This window comes from Caloenas nicobarica, chromosome 24, assembly GCF_036013445.1.
Source record: "Caloenas nicobarica isolate bCalNic1 chromosome 24, bCalNic1.hap1, whole genome shotgun sequence".
Classification (NCBI taxonomy): Eukaryota; Metazoa; Chordata; class Aves; order Columbiformes; family Columbidae; genus Caloenas; species Caloenas nicobarica.
In genome coordinates, this window is record NC_088268.1 from 1,885,996 (window position 1) to 1,900,166 (window position 14,171).

Sequence of the window (14,171 nt, forward strand, 5' to 3'; positions counted from 1 at the left end):
AATTATATTATAAATAATTTATATTATGTGGGTTCTTGCTCTCATACAAATCACAAGACTTTCAGAAAGAAATTCAGTAATTATCTGAAGAGCCTCATTGTGTGAGTAACCCTTAACCCTCAAAATAATGCTGGGTCCTTTGTTCAGCGACGATAAGAATTTGCTTCGTGTGAGTTTGCTTAAATTGAGTTAAAACTGCCTTCCAGTTTAAGCAGATAATTCTCCTGGATCCCTTCTCCTTTAGCTTTACCTTCCACGCTCCTTTTTCTCCTGCGACAAACCATTAGTGAGATTCCAGGCTGTGGTTTTACTCCCGACTGAACCCATGGGCGAGCAGACGTGATGTGATTGAACCAGAGCAACTCGCTGGCCCCAGGAGAATTTAACAAGTGGGATCTGTCTGGTGTTAGAAAACCCGTACAGCAGCAGAGGCGTCGCTGTCGGACTCACCTCGAATGGTCATTTTAGAGGCACCAGCTGAGAACATCGCTGCTTTTTATGTGCTGCATTCCAGTTTGTTGCCTGTACCTGTGGTCTTGTCATCTATATGATTGTCTTCGTGAAGGTGAATGGAGCAGCTCTAATGCTAATAATAAAAACAAAATTAAATAAAGCTGCCAGAAAACCCCATTGCCTTTTCTCCCCTTGGAAACGTTCCCACGTATTTATTTGCTTTGCAGAATGGTGCTTTGTTCAAGAAAAAAAAGCCCAGCCAGCCGGCATGTGCAGGATGCAGAGATGATGCATCTTGTCGATATAATTTAGTGCGCTATTTCGGTGTCATTTTATCAGAGCGGTGCAGCTGCGTGTGGCGATCGCTTCACTAAATCTTCCCTGCCTAGTGCAGAGGGAGCGAGAATTGTCCTCATGTGGGAGCCCAGCGCCCCGGACACGAATCCACGAGGTGCGTGCAGAGGGACGGCGGCCCCGGTGCTGCCATGGGTGTCCCGGCCCGGCCGAGCCGTGTCCCCGTGTCCCCGTGTCCCCGTGTCCCCGCAGCGGCCGCTCTCGGGAGAGCTGTCGCTCAGCTGCCGTCACCATGGCAACATTTCCCCAAACCCGGCGGGGAAGAGCCGGCAAAGCGAACCGTGGCTGAACCGTGGCCGACTCGGCGTCATTGAACGTCCCACCTGCCCTTTCCTCCCCGTCCCCGCGGGCCCTCGAAGCGCCGAGGAGCGGTGACCACATCGGGCAGCGACCGCTGCGGCAAAGGTGGCGTTTTCATGTCAGATTATGAATGGGCAGTGAGAATCTGATGAGGGCTGCGGTTCAGCGACCCAAATCAAACATGATGCGATGCGTTTGCCACCCGGACTCAAGGCATCTACCATCTTGAGGGGATGTGTTTGTGAATGTAAGTGGCGATAGGTGTATAATTACGTGCGGATTTGTACTGCGGACTGTGCTTTGATCTGCAGAGGGAGAAGCTGTGAAAGGAGGAGCTGTAGGTGCTGCTGAAGGAGCAGCGTGCGGGTGAAGGATCAAGTCAAATGAAGAATTGGATTCGTCCGCCGTGTTGCTGGTGTGGCCAAGCTGATCCCTCGGGTCTGATCCCACCGCTCGTCCCGTGCTGTTTGTCTCCCTGTGCTGGTAACACCACTCGTCTGCTTCTAGTGAATCCACTGAGGCACTTCAAACTCAAAAAAACCCCCAAACCAAGCAGAAAAATCTAAACGCTCCCCTAAGAAACAAAACCCAACCAACCCACCCCCCGTACTACCAAAAAGAAAAAAAAGAAAAGGTTATTTTCTGCCACTTCAGCTCCACAACCAGCTCCCCTTCATCAGAGGAACATCCGTGCTGGTCAAAAGGTTGTTGGGGATGTGCCCATGGGGGAGAGCGAAAAGGGGAGACCTGGATCCTACCTGGATACTGGCTTATTATTTTCCTTCCCTAGAAAATGCTGTGAAAACATTCTATAATCTACATAAACCTAAATTCTTGAGCGAAGGAGGAGGAGAGAGGGTGCTGTGGATGTGCGTCACTATTTAAAAATACGGTCCAGCAATAGGATGGCAGCAGAGCTGCCTGTTCGGGGCTCTCACATCCCAACTTTGAGACCTTGAGCTTCACAGTCATTAGAGTCACTTTAAAACTTGGTTTGTTTAATTTCCGTGTGCTTGGGGAGAAAACAATAAGAAACAAACCACCCAACCCCTTCCCCGGACCTGCTGCCGGCATCACCGAGAAAGTGTTTGCGCTTTGGTGAGAGCATCGACAACTTCAATGAGCCTGGTCAGAAACGGAGCGCCCAGCGGCAGAGCCAGTAACGGCGAAATTCCGGAAACTGCCAAATTCTGGAAACTGGGAAATTCTGGAAACTGCCCAATTCTGGAAACTCTGATTTTTGCAGCGCTGCTTGTACATTCTCATCAATGGTGAGCTGGGGGTTGGTGTTTCCCACCGCTCCCTCCATCCTGCTCGTCCGGGTTTTGCTTTACTCAACTGCAGTTTGCAGAACGTGCCGGAAGGACTTTCAAAACAATCTCTAATTTATTTCCCAACAGATCAGGGGAATTGAGGAACGTTCCTTCCCCTGTTCCTCTGGAAATCCCAGTCTCAAATGTGACTTTTTTTCCCCTCTTGAAGGGGCTTCTTTCCGCAAACAGCTCTGCAGTCCCGTGTTTGTTAGTATGTAGGTTAAGGTACAAAGGTAGCAAACCTTTTGTAGTTCTGATCTTGTAAATTATTTCAGGTTTGAACTCTTGCCTTTCACGGTTTGGGGTTTGTTTCTTTTTTTCGTGCTCATTCACGTGTGTCACAGACAAATTGGCAAGACCAGATTCTGCCGCCATTGCTACCGATGCTTCTTTCTCGTTCTCGTGGAAGGGAATTATTTTTTGTCGTGACCGAGCTTTTCATCTTTGAAAAGGAACCGATCTACTGCACCTCGAGCTGCCTTTAAGTCTTGTTTGAACTGTGAAAATGCTGCCAAGTGTGGTGTAAATTAAAGTGCAAGGAAGCACAATTACCATTCAGCAGCCTTAACTTGCAAAATGTCTTCATTTAAGATGATAGTAAAGTGTAAATCACGGTCCCTTTGAGGGGGTTTATTGGCTTTTTGTGGGGATGGGTAGTGAGCCGCGCATGTTTGTTATGGGGCTTTTGGGCAAAAATAAGAGTGAAGTGATTGGTCTGTGTTTGCTGAAATATTTCTGGTTTATTTTTTTTCCCCACCATGGTTAAAACTGTCCTTCCCACCCCGTTTTCCTGAAAATAAGACAGGGCCTTATTTTAATTTTTGCTCAAAAAGCTGCGCTAGGGCTTATTTTCAGGGGATGTCTTATTTTTCCATGAACAACAATCTACATTTACTCTTGAACAAAAAAATCAACATTTATTCAAATATAGTCATGTCACTGCATTCTGGAACTTCCTCATAACCCTCCAAACCCTGAAATGCATCATGAATTTCTTGCGACTCTATTTCCTTTTTCCATATACAACAATCTACATTTACCAATATTCATGAACAAAAATCAACATTTATTCCAATGGGGTCTTTTGAGTGCGATTCTTTTGGGGTGTCTGCTTTTCTTGGTGAAGGGTCTGTCTGTCCTGCCGCATTCCATTGCCTATTAATTTTACTTTTTTCCATGTATAGCTGCCTGGACACTATTTAAATTGACTTTTTAAATGAACTGTAACTAGGGCTTATTTTTGGAGCAGGGCTTATATTTCGAGCATCATCAAAAATCCTGAAAAATCACACTGGGGCTTATTTTTGGAGTCTTATTTTCAGGGAAACAGAGTAGCAGAAACACCTGGTTTAGTGGCATTTGCATCCTTTAGCCAAAGGTCAGTAACATTTTCTAGGTTTCACATGGCTCCATTTTGTTCTGGAAAGGCACAGTATTTCTGCCCCAGCTTCAGAAACGAAATCTTGCTTTGGTTGGATCCTTCTTTATCAATCTCTTTATCAATGACCTGGACGAGGTGATCGAGCGCACCATCAGTCAGTTTGCAGATGACACCAAGATGGGTGGGAGTGTTGATCTGCTGGAGGGCGGGATGGTCATACAGAGGGATCTGGACCGGCCGGACTGATGGGCTGAGGCCACTTGTCTGAGGTTCAACAAGGGCAAGCGCCGGGTCCTGCACTTGGGTCACAACAACCCCACGAACGCTCCGGGCTCGGGGAAGAGCGGCTGGAAAAGGACCTGGGGGTGTTGGTGACAGCGGCTGAACATGAGCCAGCGTGTGCCCAGGGGGCCAAGAGGCCACAGGATCCTGGCTGGTGCCAGCACTGGTGTGGCCAGCAGGCCCAGGGCAGTGACCGGCCTGTGCTGGGCTCTGGGGAGGAAAAACCGCGAATCCTGGGGGCAGTTCTGGGCCCCTCACGCCAAGAAAGGCCTCGAGGTGCTGGAGCGAGTTGAGAGAAGGGGAACGGAGCTGGTGAGGGGCTGGAGCACAAGTGTGATGGGAGCAGCTGAGGGAGCTGGGGGTTCAGCTGGAGAACAGGAGCTGAGGGGAGACCTTCTGATCTCTGACCTGCCTGAAAGGAGCTTGGAGCCAGGGGGGTCGGGCTCTGCTCCCCAGGAACAAGCGCCAGGAGCAGAGGGAACGGCCTCAAGTTGCGCCAGGGGAGGTTGAGGTTGGATCTGGGGAACAATTTCTTCCCCAAAGGGCTGTGGGGCATTGGAACAGGCTGCCCAGGGCAGTGCTGGAGTCACCATCCCTGGAGGGGTTTAAAAGGCATTTAGACGAGGTTCTCAGGGACATGGGTTAGTGCTGGAGTTGGGTTATGGTTGGACTCAATGATCCTGAGGGTCTTTTCCAACCAAAATGATTCTGTGATTCCACCTCTCACGTTCACCTGGTACCTGCTCATTCCTGCCCCAGCAGGTCAGGACGTTGCTCTGGACTCTGGATATTGTCACATCCCTTCTCAGTCCCCTCTTCCCACAGAGAAGTGTCCTAGTTATTTAACTTCTTCATGGTCAGAGATTGTTCTGTGCCTCTGGTTGTCCTTGCGGCCTTTCCCAGTAATAAAACACTGATGATCATGCAGTGACCTGTATCTTGATGTATTCACCATGAAAAAACTCTACCTTGAATTTCCATGGGACGAGAGAAGGTTCCTGCTTGCTCCTAATGGCAGTGACCTTGTTCTGGTGATTGCAAACTTCCTAACACAGGATCTTTGGTGTTTTTCTTCATCACTTCATCTAAAGTTATCTCCTTTCTCCCCACATTTTCCTTCCGTGGTCGTTGCCAGAGGCAGGAAATTCTGCAGCGTGCATCCGGGATGGCCTGTGCGGGAACGCTGACTGCTGAGGGCACAAATGGCCATTGCAAGGCCTTGCGAATAGACAATAAAGAGCTTTTCCTGAGGTTTGCAGGCTGAGCCGCAGCAGCAGCAGCTCAGTCTCATAGGATGCGGCAGCATCGCGTTTGCCGCAGCCGTTGCTGAGCAGCAGAACGAGCTGCAGGAGAAGCCCCCAGCGGCGGGAGGACTCTGCGTCCTGCACCTCCCGGCACGTCCCCCGTGTGCCGCTCGCTCGTCACTGCCGTCCCTCTGAGGATTTTTGTGTTTATTATCGGACACGCTCTTGTTAGTACAATCTAATTAATCTCCGAGTGGGACCCTTCTCTCTTTCCGAGCTTGTGCGATATTGTTCCTATTAAGCAGAACAACAGAAGGAACGTTGTTCAGCTGACTCATGTGAAAAGAGAAAACAGCGTTTAGTAAATTAAGCAGCTCTTCCCGCTCGCTGTTTCTGTGCTCTGTAGTGTGATCTGTCAGAGTGGGGAGGCTTTGATTTAAAAACCGTTTGCCTCAACCTTTCCACGGAATCTGAATCTGCTTGACTTGGGAAAAGGCAGATGACAAATGTGGTGGGTGCTGCGTGTGAGCGTCGGCTGTGCCCTGCGAGGAGATGACCCCTTTCAAAAGCAATCAGGAATAATATAATTAAAGCTCGCTTCAGATTCCAGCATTTATTCAGGCTGCAGTGCCTCGGAGGAGCCCGTGGCAGAACCGCGCTGTGGACTTTAATATTTAATAACCTTTCCTGTTTGAGATCCTTCAAAGCCGCGCAAGAAGGTTCATGCCCGTGTGGATTTCTAGCTGGGATCTGGTTTATTTTTTCCGTCTGGATGCCTGGAGGGCAGCTCGTGCTAGGGCAGCATGAAATATTGATGGGGGAAGGGTTCAGGGGAGCGCGAGGGAGCCTGTGGGAGGACCGTGCCGTGTTCCTGCAGCCACCAAATAGTTTTCCGAGCAGAGCTGCTCAAAAATATAACACACAGGTGTTTAATTTAGAGCAGCTCGGTTTGTTTGCTGAATTCCGGGCATTCGTTTGCTGGCTCGTAAGTAGGTTTTCTTGCAGCATCTGGGTCATGTCTAGATTATCCCTTTTTCCGTGGATAACTGCAGGCGAGGAAAGCTTGGCATCCCGGGCCTGCCCTGGCTGTTCTGCTGCTTTCCCCTGGGCTCTGCAGGGCCCATTTCATTGTTTTCCTTTCTTTCTTCCTTTTTAATTTTTTTTTTTTTTTTAATGGGGAATTCTGAGCTTGGACGCAGACTGCAGTCTGCAAGGTGTAGATTGGGATATAGAATTTATATAGGATTTATATTCTGTGAGGTGATGGACTCGGTCTGTGTTAGGTTACTTTAATCTTAGAAACTTCCGTAGGAGGGCACTGAGCTTTGTAAGCTGATTCTAAAGGCATCTCCAGCTCTCCTTTTCCATTCATTTGAATTTTAATTTATTACATTTTATTCCAAAACCATGTGAAATAAACATACTTCAGAAAATATTTCAGTACTTTCCACAGGATAAGATGTGACTCTTGGTTTGGATGAATGCTCTGTTGCTTTTTGTGCAAGTCCCAGTTTCAGAAGCTGCCAAAGGAGGAGGGAGAAACCGCTGGGATCCCTGAGCACCCGGAGCCGTGCGGGACGATCCCTCTTGGTCTGGAGCTTCTCATGGTCCCAGTGGTCTCTCCCACCTCCCCGGCCATAACCCAAGGTGTAAAAAAGAGACTGTAAGAAAGCAAACTGCAAGGAACAAAGTCTACAACTGCCTGAAAGGAGCTTGGAGCCAGGGGGGGTCGGGCTCTGCTCCCCAGGAACAAGCGCCAGGACCAGAGGAAACGGCCTCAAGTTGCGCCGGGGGAGGTTGAGGTTGGATCTGGGGAACAATTTCTTCCCCAAAGGGCTGTGGGGCATTGGAACAGGCTGCCCAGGGCAGTGCTGGAGTCACCATCCCTGGAGGGGTTGGACAGACGGAGATGAGGTTCTCAGGGACATGGGGCAGTGCCGGGGCTGGGGGAACGGTTGGACTCGATGATCCTGAGGGGCTTTTCCAGCTGAAATGATTCGATGATTCTATGAACTCTTCTCACTGGAAGCAGCCATAGAAATAAACACCTTTTGTAATGTTCAGAAATCATAGAATGTCCCGAGTTGGGAGGGACCCACAAGGATCGTCGCGTTCAACTCCTGTCCCTGCACAGGACAACCCCACAATTCACACCGTGGAGTTCTGACTTAATTTTTTGTGTTGTTTAGATTTTCTTTTCCAACCTTTTCCTTTCTCTCTATTCATCCTCCCAGCCCTTTAGTCATCATTTCACTTGCTCTCTACAGTTTTCTTCACCTGGCCTTTAGGAGGACAAAGCATAGAGGAGAAGGCAGAGGTATTGAAAGAGAGGAGAGACCATGGGTGGGGAATGTTGGTCGGTTGCTTGGTTTGGGTTTGATTTGTTCTGTGTTTTTTGTTTGTTCGGTTTGGGGTTTCGTTTTGTTGTTGGTTTTATTTCTTTTTAAGACTAAAACCTCTTTTTCTTTCTGTTTTCAATGTAACCATGGTTATAAGTCTCTGCTCTTGAGCCCTTAATTTGCTCCTCGTCCCCATTCCCTGCGTACACGCGTTGTGGAGCCGACACCTGCTGCTGGTTCCTCCCTTCCCACAGCCTCGTCTCCTTGTGCGGCTCTTGGAGAGGACAACCTGTTCACAGCCCGTCCTTGGTCCCCGGGCGCTGCGCTGACTGCTGACAAACCCACTGCTTCGGAGTCTGCTCTTCAGTGTGACACTTCGGAGATCATCACCAAACCAGCTTTTCTGTGGCCGTGGCTTCTTCTGGGTTTGTCCTGTGCTGCTGACACCCCACGGTGACAGCGATCAGGTTTTTTTCTTGTGACCGCTCCACCGCCAGCGCTCTCCAGCCTTCTTCAGCATGTCCCTTGGGTCCTGCACACATCTCCACCTTCTCATCCCCCCAGAATCCTGCCAGACCCTCCTGGTACCCTCTGCCCGTTCACCTTGGCACAGAGCCTGCACCTGGCTGGGATTTGGAGATCAAAGAAGGCAGATGGCTCTTGAGCTCCTTCTGAAGCGTTTCCAGCAATGTCACTCCAATTTGAGGCTTGCTCTACCCTGCTCTTGATTTTTCCTGAGAGATATATGGATTTGCCTCGTTGAGTCTTCTGTTTTTCTGCCAGATCTGGTTGAAGCTGATTGGAGCTTCCCAAGATATCAGGACAACCTCAGGAGGTCAGACGGGGACAGGGTTATCAAATCTTTCGTCTCGTTGCTATGGAAAGCCAGGTTAGCCAGAAGCGAAAGCCACAGAAAGGTGGCAAAGGACGTATTGTTTTATTCTTGCCCGTAGGAGGAATGATGTGGGGCACCGCGATTCTCAGCCGCGGCTACACCGGCCTTGCAAAATTTGCTAACGGCAAGTGCTGAAACTATCAGTGAGTTCAAGCTGAAAGCTGCTCACTGGCTCTCGGGTTTCAAAAAGCTGTTGAATCCTTTCTGAACTCTATATGAAAATGACTTGGGCATTCTTTTGGGTACAGAGGGCCAAAAAAAAAAGGTAGAATCCTGGATGCGCAGATGTTGTTTCTGTTGGGTTTTTGGCGTGCAGGTCTCCCGCGTTTGGCCGTGGCTCTACCATTGTCCTCCAGCGTGTAACAGAAAAGCAGCTTTTGCAACAGGAGAATCTGTCAAATGCCGTGATAAATTTAGCTCTGGAAATTTGATTTTTTTTTTTTAATTTCATTTTAGAGAGCTTAATGTTCTTGAGGAGGGAGGAATGAAGGATCAGAGAGGTGCTGCTCTCCAGTATTCTCGTGGGAGAACGGCGTGTTGGCAGGAGACCCTCCAGCATCCTCGTGTGTGTGGTTCTGCCCCATTGCTCCTGACTACACAATGCAGAATACACCAAGGGGCTGCTGAGCAAGGAATTGTTCAAAGGTTTGAAGGGTCCATGTTTGTGGAAGGCACCGTCAGACCGTGGGGCAGTCAGCAGTTCAACGGCACCCGTGGATTGCTTGCAGCAGAAACAAGCCCTGAGGCTGGAAAGAAAACACACGGAGTCAGAAAAACAATTGATTTTAAAGATATTGTGCCCCATTCCCTGGGAGAAGTTTGTTCTTTGGCTTGCTCCTTACGTGTGGGAGGTGCTGCCGTTGTGGCCGTTAGGAGGGTCCTCCTGAGGAGTGAGGTTATCTGGTTATGACAACTTAATTAGAGGACACACTTTTCATTAATAGTTTAGTGCTTGCGCGTAGCCCGGGAGGTCGCCTGGCCTGGGTAATTGGATTTGGGAGACGCGTGTTTGTAGCGATTGTGACACTTCTTGCCGCAAAGCCAATTTCTGCAGCGATGCGGCTGGTACGACATTGGCACAATCTGTTCCAGCGCCTTTGTTCCACGGAGCGGACTGGTGAGAAAATAACCACAGGAAGACACCTTCCTCAAGAGCGTGCCTCCTTCAAGCACTGGGAAGCAAAATCAAGACCTCGTTCCCCAATTTTGGGGGAAAAAACTGACAGACATGGAGCTCTACAAAGTCTTTACCAGCTTCCATAAATTTACCAGGCGTGTTCTTTTCTTGAGATCCTTTCTAACGTTCAGAAAGCTGTTTAGCTGTGACCTGGACCCCTTTGTTCCACATTTCTGTTCTTATTAAATTAAAAAATGAGAAGCTAGCAGTGGGTTGTTACCCAGTTTATCTTGTTTGCTGTCCATATACTCCTTGCAGGTACATTTTGCGACACTTCAGTCTATGTTTAAGCACCTCAAGCAGTCCATGTCTTCCACACTCTAATTTTTCTTAAAAAAAGAGCACAAATTCCTTCAGTACTCTTTAACTTCAGTACTCTCCTTGAATTTTGAGTGTATAGGGAAGAGCAGCTCTTCACGTCTGCTGTATCCCTTGCTACGTTGAGTTATTTTCAGCCACATATCAGGATCATCAGTAAAGCCGTCGAGAGAACCTTTGACATCGGTTTCATAAAGCGAATATCATGTTGGAAATTGCCTCAGGAAATTAATTAATTCTTCTGTAAGGAGAAAGCTCGATACGCATCAGTGGTACTATGGGATGGTTCTCAAGAGGGAAATAAACTCTGCAGCGAGCAGCAAAACTCTCCTCGTGTGCAGGAGCCTCGTTATCCTTCCAGTTTAATTCTACGAGGAAACCAAAATCCAGTCTGCACTGGGGCGGGTTGCGTTGGGGGAAAGCGCAGCCACTGATGCTCGGGTGAATTCGTGTCTCTCTGGTTGCAGGACAGACGCGGCACGACCGTGTCGCGCCCAAGCTCTTCAAATCGGGGACACCGTGTCCCGAGTGCCTCTTTGCATGGGGTGGCAGAAGGAGAAGAGCAGAACGGGTTGTGTTTTCTGCCTGTGATTCTCTCCAGGCACAAATAAGACTCACAGTGATGCTGGTGGAGCTGGACTCTCATCCGGCAAGTTGAGAGGGTATCATTTATTTCGTCTATTTGCCTACCTTTCAGCGCACGGCCAGAATAAATATTCCCCAAACTGTTTCCAAAGCAAAAGTTAAAATTGTTTCTCGATACACTGGTAGACGTGATGTTTTTTCAGTCATAGAGTCATTTTGGTTGGAAAAGCCCCTCAAGGTCATTGAGTCCAACCATTAACCCAACCCTGGCACTAAACTGAAACAGAGAAATAAACTTACCAGCAGAGTCAATTCTACTGTTAAGCGTCGTTCTTTATTTTATCAGCGCGGGGGAACACTGGGAATCATCCTCCATAGGTGCTCCAGCAACTGGACGCTCTTGCGTTGCTTATATTCACATAATTATTATGTATGCATTACAATTTTTAAAGATTTTGACATACAATACACCAATACTAAGAAATGATGATGATAGTTATAATTCTTTAGTTTCTTACTTACAATACATCTATCAATTACTAGTTAAACATAAACTAAACACTCTGCTTCTAAACAATGTATCACTTAACCTTCTGTGTCCCTCTTCTCATGCAGAAGGATCTAAAACTTGAAAAATATCCCCTCGTTCTGCAGGTGGTCACGAAGCATTGATCACGTTGGTTGGTTAATGATGGGTACATCTTTTATAACTTAATCACAGTGTACATGAATTTGGCAGCTTCTCTTCAAAACCATGTCCCTAAGAACCCCATCTCCACGATGTTTTAATTGGATTTACTTATTTTGTTTATCATGTTTTAATTGGATTTGACTGGCATAGAGGAGTCACTTCCTTTAAAATAAAACATTTCTGGATTTCCAGCAGTACAGGAGCACGGAAAGCAAAAAAACAACCTGCTTTTTATTGCTAAAACTATTTCTCTCCTGCCTTTTAGGTGTGGAGGGGCACTCTGGCTCGCCTGCGCTACAAGAGGACCAGGGCGGCCCTGGCCATCCTCAGGCACTACCGGCGCTCCAAGGTCAAGGGCTACATCCGCGAGCTGGCGCAGCGCTTCCACGGCGTGCGCCACATGAAGGACCACGGCAAGCACGTGCAGTGGCCCACGCCGCCCAAAGTGCTGCAGCGCTTCGAGGAGGCACTCCAGGCCATTTACCACAGGTATGGAGCAAAAAAACACCCTTGTCTTTTCAGGCTGATCTAGAGGAGTGAGGTTTTGTGTTCTGTAGATGTTGAGAAATGACTGAAGAAGGCAAACTGGATGTCATAAATGAAGACGAAGATGAAGATCTTCGTTGAAGATGAAGATTGGTGTCTACAACTGCCTGAAAGGAGGACGGAGCATGGAGGGGATTGGTCTTGTCTCCCAAGTAGCAAGTGGTAGGACAAGAGGAAATGGCCTCAAGTTGCACCAAGGGAGGTTGAGGTTGGATATTAGGAAAAAATTCTTCACGGAAAGAGCTGTCGGGCATTGGAACAGGCTGCCCAGGGCAGTGCTGGAGTCACCATCCCTGGAGGGGTTTAAAAGGTGTTCAGATGAGGTTCTCAGGGACATGGGTTAGTGCTGGAGTTGGGTTATGGTTGGGCTTGATGATCCTGATGGTCTCTTCCAACCAAAATGATTCTGTGTTGGTGGCTTTTGGTACCCTTGAGCAGGCAAATAACTATTCTGTTTCAAATATTTAGTCGGGATAGACTTTATATTTCCTTCCTTGGTGCATTTCTGGTTGGTGTCAGAAGAAAAGAGCAGCTACTGTTAGATGGGGGGTGGGGAGAGAAGTTGAATCTCTTCAGCTTCATCAGGACTTCTTCTAGTAAGTCAGTACTTTTCTGCAATAGGATAAACAATATTCTACTATCTACCCATATCCTATGTGCAGAAGAGGTGTTTTATACCTTTGTTACAACCTCCTAATATCTAAAAGCTAGCAACGTTTTTCTCTGGTAAGTTGTAGACAAAGAAGTTCTGATTCCAGTTTGAAAAATGATGAATTCTGAAAGTCACTGAACAAGGGAAATGTTGGCTGGCTGGAGCCTCTGGAGATCTCCAGGCCATCTGCTGAAGGGGGATTATCACCAGGACCGCATCAGCAGCCTTGGGTTTATCCCCAGCTGGCTCTTGAAAACCACCCACAACCAGTCTGGGTAGAGAGCCCTGCTTTCAGAACAAGCTCAGTTATCATACCAACGACATTTTAGTTACTAAGAGACTTTTCATAGGATTAATCCCGGAGACCTGCAGTTGCTGATGAAGGCTGGAGTGTGGGATGAAGTAATGGATAAGCCAACACGCCCTGTTTCTTGTCACAGTTGGGCAGGCTTTAATCGTAGGGCCAAATTCAGCTATTAAAGGAGAATGATGTTGCAAATGAGCCAAAAAAATGGGCTTGCAAAAACTTTCTTGCAAACAGGTGTGTCAGTAGTTGACTTCTGGGTGTGGGACGGGGAGTTTACCAGCCTGATTTGTTAGGAGGCAGAGATGATCTGTGAGTTTAAAATGATGACTGCTGGTTCCAGCTTTGGGAATGCAAAAAAGAAAAACAAAGGTGGTAAAATACTGGCCCAGGTTGGCCAGAGAGGTGGTGGATGGATCCCTGGAGACATCGCAGGCCAGGCTGGACGGGGCTCTGAGCAACGTGAGCTGGTGAAGATGTCCCTGCTCATGAAGGGACGCAAACCATCCTGTGATTCTGTGATTTAATGGAAGGACTTCTCCATAGTCTGGGGGCGTCCTTGTGCTGACCTGGCAGAATTAGTCCTCGTGGTGCATGGTGCAGCCTGTGGAACTGACTCAGGTGTTTTGCGGCAGGTGGAGAGCAGGCGAGCTCATCCGCAGCGTCCCACCAGAGGTCCTCCCTCAGCTGAGGGCCAAGGTCGCTGCCATGGAGGTGCTGAAGGGTCACCGAGCCGACATCGGCCTGCAGAGAGCCTGGGAGGGGAATTACATCGTGCCGGTGAGTGCAAGTGAAGCGATCGATGCCGTGCCTGCGGCTTAGGATGCGAAAAGGGTGGAGATTTGAACAAGTGGCTCTTGGTTTCCTGGGAGGGAGAAGTACTTTGACATTTTTTCTGTAAATGGGTTTATAGGGCTTGAGAGTCTTTGAGTTCTGCTGCACCAGGAGTGATTTTTTGAATGCTAAGCCTGGCTTGAGCATCACAAGCAGCATTAAAAGATAATGAGCGATGCCATCAGCTGGCTCTTCAAATGGCCAGCGCTAGGAAAGAACTCAACGTACAACTCAAATTCTAGCCACAATGGGATCTTAAGAAATAGCATCAAATGAAAAGGAACAAAGAAATTCTCTCTAGGCAAATCGCATCGCTTCCTTTTACTCCATCCTTCCTTTAAGCATTTTGTTTTGTTGAGGATTTTTTTTCTGGTCAGAAAGCACATAAAACTCCAAATGCTGCTCTTCGAGGCGGCAGAGAGCGGAGGAAGCGTCCGGACGCGGCGGTGCGGCTGCAGCCCTCCCTGGCCGCCGTGACGCCGGGCGACGGCTTTTTTCAGTCA

General features: G+C 48.3%; 1 protein-coding gene across 1 annotated transcript in view; it reads left to right on the forward strand.

Annotated features, from left to right (window-relative positions):
* Positions 1 to 14,171, forward strand: part of MYO1D (myosin ID) — a 148,469-nt gene that overhangs the window by 74,370 nt on the left and 59,928 nt on the right. Inside the window, exons 17-18 of the mRNA XM_065651115.1 lie at positions 11,598 to 11,821; positions 13,470 to 13,614. Of these exons, the coding sequence (XP_065507187.1) occupies positions 11,598 to 11,821; positions 13,470 to 13,614 (369 nt within the window). The remainder of the gene's footprint in view (positions 1 to 11,597; positions 11,822 to 13,469; positions 13,615 to 14,171) is intronic.